The 21,853-nt window shown below is 37.0% G+C and overlaps 1 protein-coding gene across 2 annotated transcripts in view; it reads left to right on the top strand.

Annotated features, from left to right (window-relative positions):
* SH3BGR (SH3 domain binding glutamate rich protein) overlaps positions 1-21,853 on the top strand; it is a 64,661-nt gene that overhangs the window by 14,755 nt on the left and 28,053 nt on the right. For both annotated transcript variants that reach the window (XM_077119056.1, XM_077119055.1), the window contains exon 3: positions 14,303-14,383. In XM_077119056.1, coding sequence (XP_076975171.1) covers positions 14,303-14,383 — 81 coding nt within the window. The remainder of the gene's footprint in view (positions 1-14,302; positions 14,384-21,853) is intronic.

Below are 21,853 nucleotides of genomic sequence, written 5' to 3'. Positions count from 1 at the left end.
AGCAATAGGTTTTTTTTTTTTTGTCTGTCTGTTTGTCTTTTTTTTTACTATTATTATTATTTTTATTTTTTTCTCTATATTAACATTCTATATCTTTTTCTGTTGTTTTGCTAGTTCTTTTCCTAAATCGATGCAAATGTACTAAGAAATGATGATCATGCATCTATGTGATGATGTTAAGAATTACTGATTGCATATGTAGAATGGAATGATTTCTAAATGTTGTGTTAATTTCTTTTTTTTCTTTAATTAATAAAAAAAAACTTGGAAGTGTGAGTTCTCAAACATCATTCTTCTTTTTCAAGATGGCTTTGGCTGTTTGAGGTTCTGTACCCTTCCAAATAAATTTGGTAATTATCTTTTCCATTTCTGCAAAGAAGGCTTTGAAATTTTGATTGAGATTGCATAGAATCTGTAAATTGCTTTTGGTAGAATTGATATTTTAATGATATTTAGTCTTCTAATCCATGAATAAGGAATGTCTTTCCATTTGTTTAGGTCTTCCTTGATTTTTTTAGCAGTGTTTTGTCATTTTCTGTGTATAAGTCCTTTACATCTTCAGTTAGATTTATTCCTAGATATTTGATTCTTTTAGTTATTATTCTAAATGGAATTAAAAAGATTTCTTCTTCAGATTGTTCATTGATAGAGTATATAAACACTACTAACATTTGGTGTGTTGATCTTGTACCTACCAGTTTGCTGAATTCATTCTTTAGTTCCAGTAGTTTTGTTATGGATTTTTTGGGATTTTCTGTATATAGGAATATATTATCTGCAAATGGGGAAAATTTTACTTCTTCTGTTCCAATTTGGATGCCTTTTATCTCTTTCTCTTGTCTAATTGCTTTGGTAGAACTTCCAGCACAGTGTTGAATAACAGTGATAACTGTGGGCATCCTTGTCTTGTTCCTGATCTTAGAGGGAAAGCTTTCAGTTTTTCACCATTGAGTATGATGTTAGTTGAGGGTTTTTCATATATACCCTTTATTATGTTGAGGAGAATGCTTATCAATTATAATTTATCTGTTGATTCTTACGTATTATCTGTATAAACTATTATTTGAACCAATTAAGGACAGTGTTGTTTCTTCCTTTGCAATATTTGTTTTCTTTTCTTGACTTACTGCATTGATGAGGACTTTTAGAGCAAGTGGAACAAAAATGATTATAGAGATTGTGGTTCTTGGAACTGTGTACTCCAAGAAAGCACGTTCTTAAATTTCATCCATTTCTGTGGGTGTGAAACCATTGTGAATAGACCCTTTGGTTGAAATATAAGGCAAGGATCCCTGACTTAGTTTTCTTGCTGCTAAAGCAAATACCATGCAGAGGGTTGGCTCAAGCAATGGGAATTTATTGGCTGATGGTTTTGAGGCTAGAAGAAGTACACAATCAATGTGTCATCCAGGCAACTCCTTCTGCCAGAAGACTGGTATTCTGGGGTTGGCTGCCTGTGATCCTTTGTTCTTGGCTTTTCTGTCACATGGGAATGCACATGGCAGCCTCTCCTGTCTTCTCTGGATTCTGTTGACTTCCAGATTCTTCCTGTGACTGAATTTCATTCTTCTTATTAAGGACTACTGTGATAGGATTAAGACCCATCCATCAGTTGGGCCACATCTCAACTAAAGTAACCTCATCAAGAGGTCTTACTTACAATGGGTTCACACTCACAGAAATGGATGAAGTTTAAGAACATGTTTTTTGAGGTACATATCTCCAAGCCACCATACTATGTTCTTGTGCTTTTTATTTCTTCTTTCTACAAGGTGAACACAGCAGTGTATATGGGGCTGTCCAATGGTGCTCTGTATTAATCACTCAGCCAGAGCATAAAAGTCTCCCAGTGAGTTTGCAACCCAAGCCCTAACTGGGCAACCTCATTTTGCACCCCCTCCCCACCTACCTACCCAATTCAGACGACACCTACCTAGGCCTTCTGCCTCCTGGCCAGTAAGTGGCCTCTCAGTACTTCAACTCCTAGTAAGCACTGGTCTGCCAGCCTTGGCCAACTGCATCCCAAAAGGATGAGGATCAGATCTGATGCAGGGCAACCTGGTGAAGTTCTCCGTATCTGGTGGGCAGCAACCACACCTTCTTCAGCAAGGTCTGAAACCTAGACTCAGGGACCAGTTTCCTCTTTTTCAAGTTTATTCTTTCCTCGCTTATTCTCCCTTGCCCTGGGGAATTCTTTAGTTCTCTCTTTACTTCTTTATAGTTATGTCCCTATTATGATTAATAATTATTTAAGTATCCCTTGTTTAAATTATTGTTATTTCTGTGTCCTGGTTAATCCCTAACTAATATATTATGGAAGAGTTTGTGTGAGATTTTTGTTCCTTTTTTAAATATTTTTATTACCAAAACAACATACAAACATTCTTAACATATGAACATTCCATACTTGGTGTGCAAGCAGTGGCTCACAATATCATCACATAGTTGTATATTCATCACCATGATCATTTCTTAGAACATTTGCATCACTCCAGAAAAAGAAATAAAAAGGAAAAACTCATACATACCATACCACTTACCCCTCCCTCTCATTGACCACTAGTATTTCCATCTATCCAATATATATGTTTTTAAATTTTAACATTTGTTCCCCCATTATTAATTTATTTTTAATCCATATGTTTTACTCATTTGTCCATACCGTAGATAAAAAGGAAATCAGACACAAGGTTTTCACAATCACGCAGTCACATTGTGAAAGCTATATCATTATACAATCATCTTTAAGAAACATGGCTACTGGAACACAGCTCTACAGTTTCAAGCACTTCACTCTAGTCACTCTAATACGCCTTAAACCAAAAAGAGGATATCTGTATAATACATAAGAATAACCTCCAGAATGACCTCTTGACTCTGTTTAAAATCTCTCAGCCACTGACACTTTATTTTGTCTCATTTCTCTCTTCCCCCTTTTGGTCGAAAAGGTTTTCTCAGTCCCTTGAGGCTGAGTCCCAGCTCATTCTAGGATTTCTGTCCCACATTGCTATGGAGGTTTACACCCCTGGGAATCATGTCCCATGTAGAGAGGGGGAGGGCAGTGAGTTTGTGTGCTGTGTTCCTTGAGAGATAGAGAGGCTGCATCTGAGCAACAAAAGAGATTCTCTGGGAGTGACTCTTAGGCCTAATTTTAAGTAGAATTAGCCTATTCCTTTGCATGAATAAGTTTCATAGGGGCAAACCCCAGGATTAAGGACTTACCTATTGATTTGGTTGTCCCCACTGCTTGCGAGCATATCAGAAAATCTCCAAATGGCAAAGTTGAGTATTTCCTCCTTTCTCCCCAGTCCCTGAAGGGGACTTTACAAATACTTTTTTATTCACTGCACAAATTACCCTGGGATATATTGGGGCATCACACTAACCTGGACAAACCAACAAAATCTCACACTTTATTCAAGATTACATGTACTTAATGATGTTCAACTAAACTGACCGTACAAGTTAAATCAGGAAAAGCATAAAGTTCTTAATAATAAATTTTTATCGCCTGCTTAGTGTATGTATTTATTTCTCTCTTTATTCTGAATAAATTGCTTTGTGTCTTTTCTTGTTTTATCTTGAGTAAGCTTTCCCATAGATATTTCATATCTTTTGGCTTCTTGATTCTTTCTGATATGTATATCATATATATATATTTCCCTGTACATTAAATTTTCACTCTGTCTTTATTTTTTCATTCCTTTTTCTTTTGTATTATATATATTATATCTGACTTTCCTTCTTTCTACACTCTTCTCCATACCTCTCTCTTCTGTCTTTTTGTATCTGACTCTAGTGCTCCCTTTAGTATTTCTTGCAGAGCTGGTCTCTTGGTCACAAATTCTCTCAGTGACTTTTTGTCTGAGAATGTTTTAATTTCTCCCTCATTTTTGAAGGACAATTTTGCTGGATATAGGAGTCTTGGTTGGCAGTTTTTCTCTTTTAGTAAATTAAATATATCATCCCAGTGTCTTCTAGCCTCCATGGTTTCTGCTGAGAAATCTACACATAGTCTTATTGGGTTTCCCTTGTATGTGATGGATTGTTTTTCTCTTGCTGCTTTCAAGAGCCTCTCTTTCTCTTTGACCTCTGACATTTAACTAGTAAGTGTCTTGGAGAGCGCCTGTTTGGGTCTAATCTCTTTGGGGTGCGCTGCACTTCTTGGATCTGTAATTTTAGGTCTTTCATAAGAGTTGGGAAGTTTTCAGTGATAATTTCTTCCATTAGTTTTTCTCCTCCTTTTCCCTTCTCTTCTCCTTCTGGGACACCCACAACACATATATTTGTGTGCTTCATATTATCATTCAATTCCCTGAGCCCCTGCTCAAATTTTTCCATTCTTTTCCCTATAGTTTCTGTTTCTTTTTGGAATTCAGATGTTCCATCCTCCAAATCACTAATTCTATCTTCTGTCTCTTTAAATCTATCATTGTAGGTATCCATTGTTTTTTCCTTCTTTTCTACTTTATCCTTCACTTCCATAAGTTCTGTGATTTGTTTTTTCAGTTTTTCTATTTCTTCTTTTTGTTCAGCCCATGTCTTCTTCATGTCCTCCCTCAATTTATCGATTTTGTTTTTGAAGAGGTTTTCCATTTCTGTTCATATATTCAGCATTAGTTGTCTCAGCTCCTGTATCTCATTTGAACTATTGGTTTGTTCCTTTGACTGGGCCATATTTTCAATTTTTTGAGCGTGATCCGTTATCTTCTGCTGGCATCTGGGCATTTAGTCAGATTTCCCTGGGTGTTGGGCCCAACAGGTTGAAAGATTTTTCTGTGAAATCTCTGGGTTCTGTTTTTCTTATCCTGCCCAGTAGGTGGCGCTCGTGGCACACGTTTGTCTGCGGGTCCCACCAGTAAAAAGTGCTGTGGGTCCTTTAATTTTGGAAAACTCTCGCCGTGGGGGAGGTTTGCCAGCCGAAGCGGCTTGGAAGAGTGCCAGCTGGCCCAGGGTCCGAACGCGGGGAGGGTCGCTGGCTGCTGCCGCAGCCTGGGAGAGCACGCGTCCGAATTTCCTAGTCGGCCCGGGGTGCCAAGCATGGTGGGAGGGCGCCAGCCGCCGCGGCCCGCCCGGGAGAGTGCACCGTTCCCGGGGAGTCACGTGTTTGGATGGGCCCCCCCCACCGTCACCGTTCTCTGCGGCCTGGGGATTTCCGATCCAATTCTCTCAGTTGGTCCGGGGGGCCGCGCGTGATGTGGGCGCCAGCCGCCGCGGTTTGAGGGGACCGCCTGTCCAATTCTCCCAGCCTGCCCGGGAAGGGGGAAGGGAGTGACTCCGGCCGCTTGCCGCCCCGCCCGGTGAAGCCCGCGCCCCTCGGCGATCTCACCGGAGCGGGTTCTCTCAGCCAGCCAGCCGTTCCAGGATGGGGTACGCTGTCTTTTTTATCTCTGTTGTGGCTCTGGGAGCTGTTCTGTATCGTTTCTACTCCCCTAGTAGCTGTTCTGGAGGAGGAACTAAGATCCGCGCGTCTTACTAAGCCGCCATCTTCTCATTCCTTTTTCTTAATAGAATGTCCAGTTGAATGCTTAGCTCAGTAGTTTTTAGCCTTTCATCTTTTCTAATGTAAATATTTAAGGCTATGCATTTCCTTCTGAGTATCACTTTAGCTTATTCTGTATATTTTAATAGACAGCATTTTAATTATTGTTTAGTTCTAAAACATTTATAATTCATCATATGATTTCTTTTTTGACAAATGCATTGTTTGAAAGTTTATTTGTCAGGTTATATCTTTGTTTCTGATTTCACACTTAATACACTGAGGTCAGAAGATGTGGTCTGTGAAATAGTAATCTCTGAAATTTATTTAGGATAGCTTTGTGGTCTACTTCGTAGTCAGTTTTTGTAAATACTCCTTGTGTGATTGAAAGAATACATATCTTCCAACTGTTGTTTATAGTGTTCTAAATATTGTCAGTAGATCAGAGTTGTTAGTTATGCTGCGCAATAATCTTTATCTTTATTAACATTTTTGTCAAATTGATCTATCATTAATTGATTAAGAATGTTAAAATGTTTTATTATGCTGATATTGAGTTGTTAATTTCTCTTTGAGTTCTATTAATTTCCTATTTAAATATTTTGAAGCTGTGTTATTAGTTGCATACAAATTCAGAACTATTCTATATTCCTAGCTAATGGAACCTTTTATTATTATGTAGTGATTCCCTTTGTTAAAGTCTGTTTTCACTATATTCATTTTGTGACAGTGGCTTTCTTTTGGTTAATATTCTTTTGGTATATCTTTTTCCGTTCTTTAACTTTCTGTGTTTCAGTGTTTTTTTGTTTTATGTTTGTCTGTTATAAATAGCATTTTGCTGTTTTTATTTTGTTTAATTCAGTTTGGCAATTGAATTAATTGTTTTTAAAAAATTTGCATTTTTATTTATATATATTTTTTCTAAACACACTGAAATTATCATTTTGCTTTTTTCTGGCTTCCATTGTTGCTATCAGCTATTAGCTGTTACTCTAATTGCAATTCTTTTGTAGGGGAACATTCTCTCAGCTTTAATAATCTTTCTCTAGTACAGGTCTAAGTTTAAAGTTGTTTTTGTTTATGTAGTTTAGGATGATTTGTTGGACTTCCTGAATCTAAGAATTAGTGTCTTTCAACAACTCTAGAGAATTATTAGCCATTATATGTTTGAGCACTACTTTTCCTTCATTATCTCTGTTAGCTTCTACCAGAACTCTTAAAGCTTCTCCTAGAACAACTCATTCTGTTTTCATATTATATTTTTTCCACATTCCCCATCTCATTTTTTTCCTTTGAATAATTTTGTTGGTTGCATTGTCTAGGTCACTAACTTTCTCTTTAGGTGTGTCTGATTAACTGTTTAATTCCTATATTGAGTTTTATATTTCAGTTCTTAGATTTTTTTCATTTCTAGACGTTCTGTTTGGTTCTGTCCCAAATTTGCCTGATTGTCCTCTCAGTTTCTTGTTTGTTTCTTTTTTTTCAAGTTTCTTTTTCATTTTTTAAAGTATACAAAATATAGCCTTTTATATTCTCTTCCTGATAATTACAATATTTGATTCTGATTTCTGATTCTAGTTTTATTATTATGCTGGTTCTCTTTTATTTTATTTACTTATTTATTTTATGATTTTTGATTCTGAACTGCTCATTTTAAAAAACTTTACTTGTGTGTTTTTTTTTTAAGTTAAAGATGGTGTGGGTTTACAGAACAATTATGCATAAAATATAGTATTCCCATATATTTTATGGGAATGCCCCACCCAAAACAGCTTGCATTGACATGGAACATTTGTTACAATTAATGATTGCAGATTTTTATGTATTATTAGTTAAAGTCCACAGTTAACTTAAGGTTCATTGTTTGTGTAGTGCAGTTAATTATTCTGTTACCATATATATAATCCAATATTTCTCCTTTAATAATATTTAGATATATATATATTTCAGTGTTGTTAATTGCATTCACAATGTTATATGGCTATTCTTTGAGGCCTGGATTTTGTTTCTGCTAGTTTCCCAGGACTTCCAGAAATTAAGAAGCATTTTAAATAAAATTTTCCTTTTAAGATTTTATAGTCCACACATGTCATGGGAATTTGGAGCACAATCTCTCATGAATTCTGGCTTTGGGTTACAAATTCTCAGAACATTTTCTCCTCTATTCAGCGCCAAAGTTGAATCAATCAAGTTTCTTTTTTGTTCCATTCTGCATGCAGGGTTATCTGTCATTCATCTCTCCATTGAGGGTAGAGCCCTCTGGGGTGCTGCTTTGTGTGTGTGTGTGTTTTAAAACTATCCTCCTCAAATAGGCCCTAGACCTTATCCACTTCCCCCTTCGCTCTCTGCAGCATCAAACTGGAAACTAAAAGTCTCCTCGTGTGCTAGATTGAATCATGTACCCTGTGATGATTAAGTTCATCTGTCAACTTGACCAGGTGATAGTGTCCAATTGTTCACATAAGCACTAGCCTGATTGTTACTATGCGAATATTTTCTGTATTTAAATAACCAGTAAGTTGATTGCATCTATGGGTGATTGTATCTACAATCAACAAAGGAGATCACCTTCAACAATGAGAGAAGTCTCATCCAATCAGTTGAAGGCCTTAAAGGGAGAACTCCTGATTTCAGCAGTCAGAAGGGAGAATTTCCATCTCTACTTCAGCCAGCTAGCTGTCCTGTGGAATTCATGGAAAATCTTCATCAGAGTTCCTAGCTAGTGACCTGCACTATGGAATTTGGACTTACCCATCCCTGTAGTTGTGTATCTCCTGTTGATTCTATTTCTCTGGAGAACCCTGACTAACACACGCCAACAAAAAACATGTTCTGAATCTTAATCCATTTTCTTGTGGGTATGAACCCATGGTAAATAGTAGTATTTGGAGATGTTATTTTGGTTAATGTGCCAACTGAATCAGGGTGGAGTTTAATCTGTATTACCTGAGACCTTACAAAGAGAGGAAATTCAGACACAGTCTGTCAGTATAAGCCAGAAGCTGGAAAAAGCCAGAAGACATAGGAGCCAGAAGTCAGAAAAACTGAAGGAGGAGACCAAGGGCATTGCCATGTGATGGAGGACCACTGTCACCACACCGCTGGGAGAAAGCATGGCTTTGCTGGCACTTGGATTTTGGACCTCTAGCCTCTGAAACTGTGAGCCAATAAATTCCTGTGACTTGAGCCAACACGTGGTATGGTAACTGTCCTAGCAGCCCTGGCAAAGTAAGATACCTGGTTCATCAGAAATTTCTGAGCGTGAATGCTGGCCTCGTGTGTGTGTATTCATAGAATTCCTATCCTCACTTGGTGATAATCTTTCTTTTTATGCCAGCCCAGCAATTGGTTTATACTTTTATTTTATAGTTTGGCTTCTTTTTCTCTTCAAAATGGTATTTCAGGATATCTAATTTGCCATATTAATAGAACTAGAAGTTGTGAAACCATTTTATACTCATTATTTTATATATCTGTTATCATTGTCAGAGGTAATGACAAATTGTTCATCAGTCTTCTCAAATTCTGAGGAAGATATTTTACTTAAACAGAAGTAAAAGAATTCACTCAGCTATGAGAAAACAGTCTTGACTTGAAAGCTACTAGAGTTGGCCAACTCGAGAAATTATAAGGTCTTTTTCTATGGTATTTTTTTGAATGAGCATGAATTTACTTTATTACATTTCACCTACTCACTTAAACTTCAAATAATGCATTATCTCATATAATCTTTTTTCCTTTTAATTTATTTTTTATTTTTTTGCATGGACAAGCACCTGGAATTGAACCCAGGTCTCCAGCATGGCAGGTGAGAACTCTGCCTGCTGAGCCACCATGGCCTGCCTCTCATATAATCTTTTAACAGCACCTAGTAAGTGGGTACTCTGGGAATCAATCATAAATTTTGTCTAATAGTGTGGTGGTTTGGATATGTCCCCCAGAAAAATATGTTCTTAAAATTAATCCATTCTGGTGAGTGTGACCCCATTGTAAGTAGGACTTTTTGATGATGTTACTTCAGTTGAGATGTGGCCCACCTTAGACAGGATGTATCTTAATCCTATAACTGGAGTCCTTTATAAGTGGCATGAAATTCAGATATAGAGAAAGCCATATAGAGAACAGCCAGAAGTGAACATCAGTGGAACCTGGAAGAGAAGAGAGACACCAGGAGAGACCAGAAGACACCACCATGTGACTTGCCATGTGACAAGCTCTAAGGGCCAAGATCATCAGTAGCCAGCCCCAGACTATCACAGTCTTTGGGAAGAAAGCATTGCTTCGATGATGCCTTGATTTGGACTTTTTCCCAGCTTTAAACTGTGTGTGAATAAATTCCCATTGTTTAATATGACCCATTTCATGGTATTTGAGCAGCCTAGGAAGCTAAAAACAGATACCAAAGCTCCTGTGCTTACCCTAGATATTGCATTCCTTTCAACTAAGATTTGAGGTGGCTTACAAAAATGCATTCAGTATAAAAAAATAAAATTAATCCCTGATACCAAAAAGATATCAAAAAAGCATATGAAAAGATGATCAGCATCTTATGTTATTAGGGAATTGCAAATTAAAGCAATGATGAGACACCACTACACACCTGTTAGAATGGCTAAAATCCCAAACTGTGACAATACCAAATGCTGACAAGGTCATGGAGCAACAAGAACTCTCATTCATTGCTGGTGGGAGTACAAAATGGTACTTCAACTGTGCTGGTTTGAAATTATTATGTACCTTAGAAAAGCCATGTTCTTTTAATCCAGTCTTGTAGAGGCAGACCTATTGTTCGGTGGGACCTTTTGATTAGGTTGTTTTCATGGAGATGTGACCCTGCTCATCAAGGTGGGTCTAAATCCTTTTACTGGAGTTCTGTATGAAGAGTAGAGAGTTGAAACCAAATGAAGGACACAGAAGGAGAGAGACACTTGGAGACAGAAAATACCCCAGGAGATGCTAAGAGATGAAACCCAGAGCTTTCCCCGGAGAAGCTAAGAGAGAACCCAGAGACACTTAGAAGGAGAAAAATGCCCAGGAGAAACCAGAAAGATCCACAAGAGCTGAGAGAGCCATTTTGGAAACTAACCCAGGAGAGCAGGGCCAGCAGATGTCTCTATGTGCCTTCCCATGGGACAGAGGAACCCCGGACGTGATCAGCCTTTCTTGAGAGAAGTTATCCTCTTAGTTGGTGTCTTAATGTGGACATTTTTATGACCTTAGAACTGTAAATTTGTAACCTAATAAATCCCTTTTGTAAAAGCCAATCCATTTCTGGTATATTGCATTCTGGGAGCATTAGCAAACCAAAACAACCACTTTGGAAGACAGTCTGACAGTTTCTTACAAAGTGAAATGTTGGCTTACCATATGGCTCAACAATTGTGTTCCTAAGTATTTACCCAAATGAGTCAAAAACTGATGTGTACACAAAAACCTGCATACAAATATTTATAGCAGTTTTATTCATAATTGCTCAAAGTTGGAAGCAACCAATATGTCCTTTTGATAGACCAGTGGATAAACTATGGTACATCCATGCAGTGGAGTATATTCAGCAATAAAAGGAAATGAGCAATAGTTATGAAAATACATGGAGGAAACTTAAATGCACATTGCTAGTAAAAGAAGCCGGTCTGAAAAGGCTACATATTGTATGATTCCAATCATATGACATTCTAGAAAAGGCAAAACTAGAGAGACAGTGAAAAATCAGTGGTTTTTAGGGGTTTGGGGAAAGGGAGAGATGACTGAGTGAAGCACAGGGCATTTTAAGGCTGTGAAACTATTCTATATGAATCCATATGGCAGATATATAACATTATGCATTTGTCAAAACCCATAAACCTGCACAACACAAAGAGTGAGCCTTAAGGTTAACTATGAGCTTTAGTTAATAATGAATCTATACTGGTTCGTCAATGAGTACTAATGCAAGATGTTAATAATGGGGGAAACTGTGTGTGGAGGTGGAGAGAGAGCATATGGGAACTGTCTGTGCTTCTTCTGCAAGTTTTCTATAAATCTAGATGTGCTCTAAAAAAATAAAGATGGGGCAACAGATAGGAAAATAATAAAGCTTTGGATAATAGTTACACACAAGAATACTTAACATTTTCTTCCTCTAAGCCCAATGGCTGTGACCTGCATTTGGCTTTGAGCTTCCTAACACACTAGGAGTAAGGCTGGCCATGCCAATATAAGTTGGTTTAAGTGTTACCCAGCTCAGAAATGGAGAGTTAGACCAGAAAGGTGAACCTTTTTTCAACAACCATCAAAACTGCATTATGCTCAAACTGACTTATTAAAGTGGTCTGGGGTAATATATGTTTTAATTTTAAAAAGTGAAACTCTTTAGGGCTGTTGACAACCACACCCCTGGAGGTTTGTTTAGGGCTGGAGGACTGACCCAGATTGGGGGCGGGGCTGATGTGGCCGTTGGGCCTGAGCATCAGATTTCAATCCAGCCACAACCTGGTTTTGGGTTACTTATACAGTTTTTCCCATTTCACCAACCTACAGCCCATCTCCCCCCGCCACGTCCCTCCACCATCTTGTTCAGAGAAAGATCTGGACCGTTAGAAACTGCAATAACAGAAAAGAATTCTTGGGTTGTCTTAGTCCTGGCTGATCACAAGTGAACCAACTAAACACGTGAACCTTTGGGAAAAGCCTTTGTATATCTGGGTCTTATTCAACAATTCCTGAGCATTGGCAGCTGTGTGCGTATGTGTGCATGCTTGTGTGTTTGTGCATGTGAATTCTCATGGCATTGCATAGGCACAGAGAAAATGTGTAAAACAAATGCAGCAGAGCTGCTCCGGTGGCTGCGGATTGGCGCTGTCCGCGCTGCTTTTGTCGTGGCGCGCGGGGGCCCTGGTGGAGCGGCCCGCAGGGGCACTGGTCACGGGGTGCGCGGGGGCCCTGGTGGCGGGGCATCCTGCAGCGCAAGCCCCTCGGCAAGCCAGGCGGAGAAGGCACGGGCCATCCGGCAGCTGGTCCTGCTCTCCCATCCCGACCGCGACCGGCCGGAGCCCGGTGACCAGGGGCCTGGCGGATGCCGCAGAACGCAGAGGAGGCCTTCCTGCCGGTAGAGTAGCTACAATAAGGCAAATCGGCTACCTGCCACATGCCCTAAATCCGTATCCATGCCATGGAAATCGTGAAGCAGCAGGGCGAAAGAAAAATGCAGACCCAAAAAAGTCCAACCATGGAAATTCGGCACGAGGAGAAGACCATCATAAAGACCAGTATAAAAAGTAAAATCCATATAAAGGGAGGCTATCAGAAACCCAGAATTCTTGATCTTCTGTTTCAAATGATCTTAGCTCCTTTCCAGCCATGCTTATGTGGTTTGATGTTGCGGACGGGTCTATAATTTTAACATCAAGGGCTAAGAATATGGGCAGGAAGAGAGACTGTAGATGATACATGAATCTATGAAGGTGTCAGAGTCTCAGTCTGATAGTCTAGAAGATACTCTAGAAGAAAGAAACTTCTTAAAAGAGAGTTCTGGATAAAGGACAACTACGAGGCCTATGAAAGGGAGCAAGAGGAAGAACTGAAAAAGAAATTGACAAATGATGCCGGATAAAGAAGGCAGGGTCTGGACAGTCACGTTTGTGGATGCCTGAAAATTGCCAGAATGCTACTTTTCCAAACGTTGATTGTGATACTGTTTTCATAACTGACTCATTTTAGAAGTGTCACCTGGATGTCTCGAGTAGTTGATTAAGCCGAATGATGTAGAAGCTTTCCCTTAACACTTAATACATAAGACATTTATGGTTGGTCAGTGGGTTGTGTTAAAAGATTTGACTAGAGGATATATTAGTTGCTTATGTGCTTATTCTTCCAGAGTGTTTCCTTGTTCCTTTTCACAGTCTATATTTTTTCTGCTCTCATGGCCTTTTATTTTCACAGAACATCAAAAAAAGTATATTCGTATTTAATTACATTATATTGTGCTTCTTTCTAGACACAAACTTCTTCAGCGGAATGATTCAACGATCATGTCATCTTCATTGTATTCATTATAGGGTTGAAATATTTTTTAAGAAATCTCTCTAGGAGAGTCTTCTGCTAGAATTCTTTATAATATTTCCCCCTTTCCCCAGTCATTATAATGTTCTTACTAATCAGAAACTCTCCAAGAAAGTGAGTCTACCCTCATGGCCTTGTGGGCTGATCTTGATTACAATTGTTATAGAACCATAACTGTATTCACAAACATATCTCCAGAAGGGATCTTGTGAAAGGTCTTTTGTACCACAGTATTTTTTTATATAAAAAAATGGCAGGGAAGAAATAATGCACTGAAAAGTTGTTCATATATTATGAAGTCCTTGAGTGGTATGAAAAATCCAATGTACATGAGAGAATTACATACATTTAAATAAAAAAAGGAAAGGTGCATGCTGTGCCCTGTTCTGTCACTCAATGACATATAAATGTCTTTATATATGCAGACATGAAAGTAATCCACACGTAATATGAATGATGCATGAAATCTCAATGGAGTATTGATACTCATTCATGGTAATGAAACTATACTCCTGTTAAGAGATTTATGTTAATATTTATAATTTTATATTAATTTTAATTAATTTTATATTAATAAACTATGTATGTATAAACAAATATAAAGTTCAGGGTTAGATTTCTTAACTTTTAGGGTTAGTCATCTTTGAAGAAGCAAACTGGGATAAAGTTTTGACTTAGCTCCTGATTTGGTAACTAGAAACATACAAAAGATCAATTTAGCTAAATATGCTAGTTAATAAATGTGCAGTGGGCTTAACCATTCTTTTTCTTTGTTTCAAGGACTTTGACTCTTTCTTCTCTGCAAAGGAAGAGAATATTATATATTCATTCCTTGGTTTGGCTCCACCTCCGGACTCAAAGGTAGGCATTATTGTTACATGGGTCACAATAAATGGAGACAGAAATCAGCATCCAAGACTATTTAATTAGTGATGACCGTTAATTTGATTTTAGGAAGCACCTTATTCTGAAGTCACACATAGAATGCAAATTTTGTCAAAAATATTTTTGATCCAAAATTGTGCTTTTCCTATTTTTGTTATGTTTTAATCCCATAGATTTTATAATACCTATCTTAAGAAATATCACCGCATTTTATAATCTTTAGGGCATTAATTAATATGTAAAAATATGATTTTCTGGACTGTGCTTATGAAATTATTTTGTTATAAATTAATTTCTGATGTAGTTCATGTAGTTACTGTCATAATAACATATGTTTATATGTTAGTGATTTCTACTTAAAATGAATCAAACTTTGCTTTTTGAGTCTGATAGGAGAAAAGTAAGATATAAAATTAAGAATAAGATAAATTTCAGTAGATGTTATCATCTAGTGTTGTCTCATCTTTGAGTGTGTATAATTATGTCAGTTCAGTACAAAATAATGATAATAAAACTAATACTGTGAATATGAATTTTTAATGTAGACCATCAACTTCACTCTGTTCAACAGCCATTGCTTTCCTTACCTCCATCAGCTATCTCGTGCATAAATCTCCAGACACAAGACAAGTGCAGATCTGTTTGACTCATTTATCTCTTAATTTACTTGTTTATACCCAGATTCATTTCAAAAAAGATTTGTCATGACCGAGACTAAATTTATTCTCACTATAGGAAAATCAATTTAAAATCTATACTTAGAGAATGGGTTTGTGGAGACAGATGAATGCTCATTCTTCCCATAATAACGTTTTTTTCTATTATATAGCATGTTTTTAAAACAAACTTAAAAAATCTAGAACATTATAAACTGAACAGATTTGATCAATCTGTTTGTTTTTTTTAAACTAAATTTCTAAACACACCAATGTCCCATTCCCAAATATTGTACAACATTCTGAAAACAAAATACTCGATTGTCTTCTTCCTTCACTAGAAAAAAAATTCATTACCCTGCGGCCCCACACTCTTCTTCACATTTACAACGGGTCTTTTTGACAAGTGTGTTGGTTTGAGTCTTGAGTACACCAGAAAAGCCATGTTTTGTAATCCTCATTCAGTATTGCTGGGTGGGACCTTTCTTATTGTTTCCATGGAGAAGTGACCCACTCAATTGTGGAAGGCAATCAAATGGTCGCCACCCATTCAAAATGGGGTTGCTTACTGGAGCCCTTTAAGAGGGACCATGTTGGAAAAAGCTTTAGAGCCACAAGAGCCACGAAAGTCCCCACACTGGGGAGAGCTTTATGAAACAGAAAGCTGGGAGAGAAAGCTAGCAGAAATCTATATACCTCTTACATTTTATCTATGTAACAAGTTATTCAATACAAATGGACACCAAAAATGAAAAAAGAAATTACAGTGAAACCAGGTAAATTGTGTGCAGAGTTTTTTTTTTTTTAAGAGAATCAAAGCAAAATGCCTGGATTTGAGACAATACAGACTGAACAGGGTCTAAGACCCCAGTCAGGTTCCTGAATACATTTTCTTCATATTTCAGAAAACACTAAGGGCTTGGTCTCCCCCTTTGTCTACTTGTGAGAAACAGGTGTGGGTGTGTGTGAGTGTGGGAGGAGGGGTCTGGAATGGAGAAAAGCAGCCTCCAACCTTTCCTAGGGAGCAGCTGTCTGCCTGGGCCTGTCACCTGAGTGGTTGCCGAGGATGAGAGAAGGGTTTGCCCGGGCAGTCCAAAGCTGGGGAGGTGGAGCTGGTGCTGTGAGAGGGAGAGGAGACTGGCAGTGTCTCTCCAGGCCAGACCCACTGCCAACTGTGGTTGCCCATCTGGAGTTACTGGACAGGGTGGGGTGGGGTGCCAGGGGCTTTGGTACTTTCTAGTGAAGTGAGGGTCCTGATGCCATGTGCCCCACCTGCCGAAGCACCATGGTATGGAAACTGGCCCACTAGGGTCAGAGAAACCTCTTGCGTTGGTTTGCTAAAGCTGCCAGAATGCAATATATCAGAAGTGGAATGGCTTTTAAAGAGGGAATTTATTAAATTACAAGTTTATAGTTCAAAGGCTGTAAAAATGTCTAGACTAAGGCATCCAGAAAAAGAAACTGTGACTCAAGAGAGGCCAATGGGTCCAGAACACCTCTGTCAGCTGAAGGCATGTGGCTGGTGCCTGCTGGAGTCTTTGGCTTCTGGTTTCAAACAGCTTCCTCGGAAGAATTTTCTTTCTACATCTCCAAATGGCTGGGTCTCATGCTGGCTTTGGGCTCTGTCGAAATATCTTCTCTTTTAAAGGACTCTAGTAAACTAATCAAGACCCGCCTTGAATGGGGGGAGTCACTTCTCCATCTAATCAAAAGGCCACCCCACAATTGGTGTGTCACATCTCCATGGAAACAATCCAATCAAAGTTTCCACCCTAAACAATAGGCCCCCACAAGATTGGATCAGGATGAAAACATGGCTTTTCTGGGGTACATAACAATTTCAAACCAGCATATTTCTAGTAACTTTTCAGCTATTAAATCTTCATATATTATTTCTGTTCCATTCACTCTTGATTCCCCTCCTAACACCCTCATGTTAAACCTTTTGCTTTTATCCCACAGATCCTGGGGCTGGTTCATTGTTTCACTCTTGTTTCTTTCTGGTCCTCAGATTGGATGATTTCTGTCTGTCTATGTTTAAATTCACTTCTTGTCTTCTCTATCATCTCCATTCATCATTAACGCAATCTAGTGTATTTTAATTTCAGATTTTATATTTTTGTAGGTGCAGAATGTTCCATTTGTTTGAGTTTTATCAAAATACTTTAAATATTTTGTATCACGTCCTGGGCATAGTCAATGTGGTCCTGTGAAGACTCAGTAATTTGTTAATTTTCTTTGATATTTCTTTGATTTGGGGAGGTTTGTTTCAGCAAACAATTATAGCCGAATTTAAACTGCCAATTCTGTGTCTTCAGCAGCTGCTCAAATCTCAGTTTGGTGTTTTTTTTTTTTTTCTTTCTTTCCTTTAGCTGAACTCAGTCCCATGTATGCATGGTTCAAGGTTCAGCCATGGATTTTTTAAAGTGTAATTTTATTGAAATATCTTCACACACTATACAATCCATCCAAAATATACAATCAATGGTTAACAATATGATCACATAATTGTGTAGTCATCACCATGATACTTTTCAAACATTTGCATCACTAGAAAAAGAAATTAAAAAAAAAAACCCATACATTCCATACCCCTTACCTCTTCCTCTTATTGACCAGTAGAATTGCAATGTACCCAATTTTAAGACTTACAATAAAGTTAACTAAGGTTGTATATATATAACTAAGGTTTTGTATATATATGATAGCTCTGATACGTATGTGATGCACTAATATATATATCAGGAACAAAACAAAACATCTAGAACTAGATCCATACAAGCATGTCAGCCATGGGTTTTGAGCAGAGTTTATAAACAGAATTTTGGGCTTCCCCATCTGGTTTTCTCCTGTCCAGGATTCTGTCCTCATTTTCCAATGTCTGTGGTTGCCCCAAAGTCTGTTTTCTGATCTTCAGTCCCCAAACTGTTTTTCTGTTATAGTTTTATTCCCCTGCCGAGGAATAGCTCACTCTCAGCCCCAAAGCTCTGACCATGGAGCCACCCCTGTCCCCTTTCACTTTTAAGTGCAAACTTTCTCTCGAATCTGCTTGCTTCTGTTCATTCTTCTGTGTCTTTAGGCGTTTTTCTTTTCTCTTTTTCTTTATGTTTCTTTGGTTTGTTTTGTCTGGAGTTTGTATTTGTTATCTTGTAGGCACTTACTTGGCCATCGTGGAATTGAAGTTTTCAGTGAGATTAGATTTTAACAATAGATTGATCTACACGTTGTTTATAAGAGCACACACACACAGTGCTACAAGGAAACAGAAATAAAGGGATGGGAAAATAGCAGGCAAATACAAACAAAAGTAAAGCTGGAGCGACAGTATTAATATTGGTGAAAGAGGTATTCAAGACCAAAAGCTTTAATTTGGTAAAAGATATATTGTGTAATGAAAAATGGTAAATTCTGTGAAGGAAGTGTAACAGTTACAAAACATTAGGGATCATACTACATGGCAATCAAATACATAAATCAAAAACTCCTAGTAATACAAGAACTTGTTAAAAGCAAGCCTTTCATTAAACATTTCTATTATGCTTAGTATTTACCAGGTACTATTCTAAGCACACACACGAATATAATCAACAAACTTAATATATTTGTGTATATACATGTATATATATATGTACACATTGTAAATAGATTAATAGAGCACATATTCTTCTCTTATACTTAAATAACTTATTCTTAAACAACTTCAAAGCTGTCATGTACTTGCTCACAAGAAAAACATGCATACATTTCAAAAAAGGGTGATTTTACAAACTCATTCTTATCCCAAATATAGAATTAAAATCAGAAAGGAAAATATTATAAGAACTTAAGAAATGAATATACACTTTTAAAAGAATCTTGTATCCAAAGGAAAATTTAACTGAAATTAGAAATTATCTAAAAATAAACGAAGAGAATATTTCATACCCAAAGCCCAAATTTAACTGTACCCAATGTACAGTTAAAATTTTATGTGGAAGAAAATTGATAACTTTATATGCTCTTATGATTAAAATAGAAAGATCAAAAAAGGAAAAGAAAATTAAAAAGTAGGTAGCATGAACCAATATAAAGAAAAACTGAAATAAGTTATTTTCAAAAGAGAGGGAGGGGAGAAAGAAAGAGGAAGGAAGAGAGGGAGGGAGGGAAAGAAGGAAAGAGGGAAGAAAGGAAAGTAAGAGTTTGTATGTTGGCAAGTGTTCTAGTTTGCTAGCTGCCAGAATGCAATATACCAGAAATGGAACTGCTTTTAAAAAGAGGAATTTAATGAGTTGCTAGTTTACAGTTCTAAGGCCAAGAAAATGTCCCAATTAAAACAAGTCTATAGAAATGTCCAATCAAAGGCACCCAGGAAAAGATACCTTGGTTCAAGAAGGCCGATGAAGTTCAGGGTTTCTCTCTCATCCAAGAACACACGTGGTGAATACAGTCACAGTTTCTCTCTCATCTGGAAGGGCACATGGCGAACAAGGCATCATCTGCTAGCTTCTTCTCCTGGCTTCCTGTTTCATGAAGCCCCCTGGGAGGCATTTTCCTTCTTCATCTCCAAAGGTTGCTGGCAGGTAGACTCTTCTTCTCATGTCTCTGTCATTCTGCTCTACTCTCTCTGAATCTCTTTCTTTCTCCAAATGTTTCCTCTTTTACAGGACTCCAGAAATTAATCAAGACCCACCCACATAGTTGAGACATGCCTCTACCTAATCCAGTTTAACAAGCACTCTTGATTAAATCACATCTCTGGGGAGTTGATCTAATTACAGCTTCAAACATACACTACTGAATAGGGATTAGAAGAAGCGGCTGCCTTTACAAAATGGGATTAGGATTAAAACATGACTTTTCTAGGGGACATATATCCTTTCAAACCACACACACATGTGTGTGCATGTGTGTATATATATATGTGTATGTGTGTATGAATAGATATAATTTGAATAGAAAAAGGAAATAGATAAGCCCCTGGCCAGTTGATATGTTATTTAGGACACTTTCCATGATATCTAGATAAATTTTAGTTATGAATATAATGGGAAAAATTTGAAATAAAATATTAGAAAATATAGTTATCATTGAATTAAAGGTAATATACCATATGCAAGACAGAATTTATTCTAGGATTTCATGGATGATTCACTAAAAGGCAGTCTTTCAACATAATTCGTTACCTAACCTGATTAAAGGAGAAAAACCATATGATTGCATCCACAAATACCAAGAAAATATTTGATAAAAGTCATCAGATATTCTTGATTAAAATAAAAACAGGGTAAAATACGAACAGAAGGGAATTGCTTAAATATGATAAAAACCCATTGCCAAAAGTCAGCTTTAAGTATCTTATTAAATGAAATATTGAAGCATTTCTATTAAATTTAGAAGCAGAATAGGCATGCTTGTCATCACTATATTTCTAAACATTGTGTTAGAAGCAATAGTTAGTGCAAGTATATATAAAAAAGAAGAAAACAAGTCTCCTGTGTATAATTATAGGAAATAAAAATTATCTTTATTTGCATATGTGTAGTTATATGCTTAGAAATCTCAAGAGATGTCTATAAAGTCTGTTAGAATTAGTAAGAGAGTTCACTAGTTTCTGGATAAAAGAAAACTATACAAAAATTAGTAGCTCTTATTTATATCAACAATAACCAGTAAAAAGTTGAAATGTGAAATTTAAAAATCCCATTCACAATAACGGTAAACGTTTATAAAATGTTTAGGAATAACTTCATCGAGAAGCATATATGGCCTATAAGCAGAACGTAATTTAGTTTTTGTGGTGAAGGACAGTGACCAGCTCTGAAGAATGTTTCTGGATAGAATGACTTAACAATAACAAATGAATTTTCTTCTAACAAGTGCTATTCCAACCAAAATCCTACATTTTTTTGTTTTTTGGAACTAGACAAGATGATCTTAAAATTGATTTGAATAATGAATGGCTGAGAAGAACTAAGAAACTTTTGAAAATGAACACTTATGAGGAAAGGCTTGCCTTTCTGGATATTAAAATGTACTTTAAAAGCTGCTGTGATAAAAGCAATATATTGGGCATGGGAACTGCTAAATATATGCATGGAATAGAATAGAAAGTCTGAACTTACTAGATATATCTTACATATATATGTATATCTTACATGTATAATGTATACATGTATATATATATACACACACATATGTATGACAAAAACAGCAATTTAATTCAATGGGAAGATAGTGCAGGCATAATCTGTCATCTATCTGGAAAAAATTCCAGATGGATAAAGGCTCTAGATGTTAATAACTAATAAGATACATTTCAGAGAATAAAAGTTAGATGAATTTGTTTATAGAAGAGGCTGAAAACCAAAAAGAAAAAAATAGAAAAGGAAAACCCAATGAAATTTATAGAACATTATAGACTGGAAACAAACATCTGTAATATATGTGACATAGGGCTAATCTCTTCTATAGAGAAACTCTAGAAATTGATCATAAAAAAACAAGCAACTCAATTAAAAATGGGTAAATAATCTGAGGGCATTTATCCAAACAGGAAATATAAATGGCTAAGAACCCATGAAAAATATATTCTTCCTTTGAAGTGACCAGGAAAATATAAATGAAAACAAAAATAAAATTCCATTTTCCACCTAACTGATTGTCGAAGATTAAAGAGAGCAATCATCTCCACTGACCATGAGGGGACATCCACTTATTACTGAGGAAAAACGAATTGTTAGAGAACCTTCTTGGGAAGAAACTCAATATACGTTAAACCCCTCCTCCCCATTTTATTAAGTTTATTGTTTAG

This window comes from Tamandua tetradactyla, chromosome 10 (assembly GCF_023851605.1).
Source record: "Tamandua tetradactyla isolate mTamTet1 chromosome 10, mTamTet1.pri, whole genome shotgun sequence".
In the NCBI taxonomy this organism is placed as follows: Eukaryota; Metazoa; Chordata; class Mammalia; order Pilosa; family Myrmecophagidae; genus Tamandua; species Tamandua tetradactyla.
This window is presented reverse-complemented; position numbering and strand designations above follow the sequence as displayed.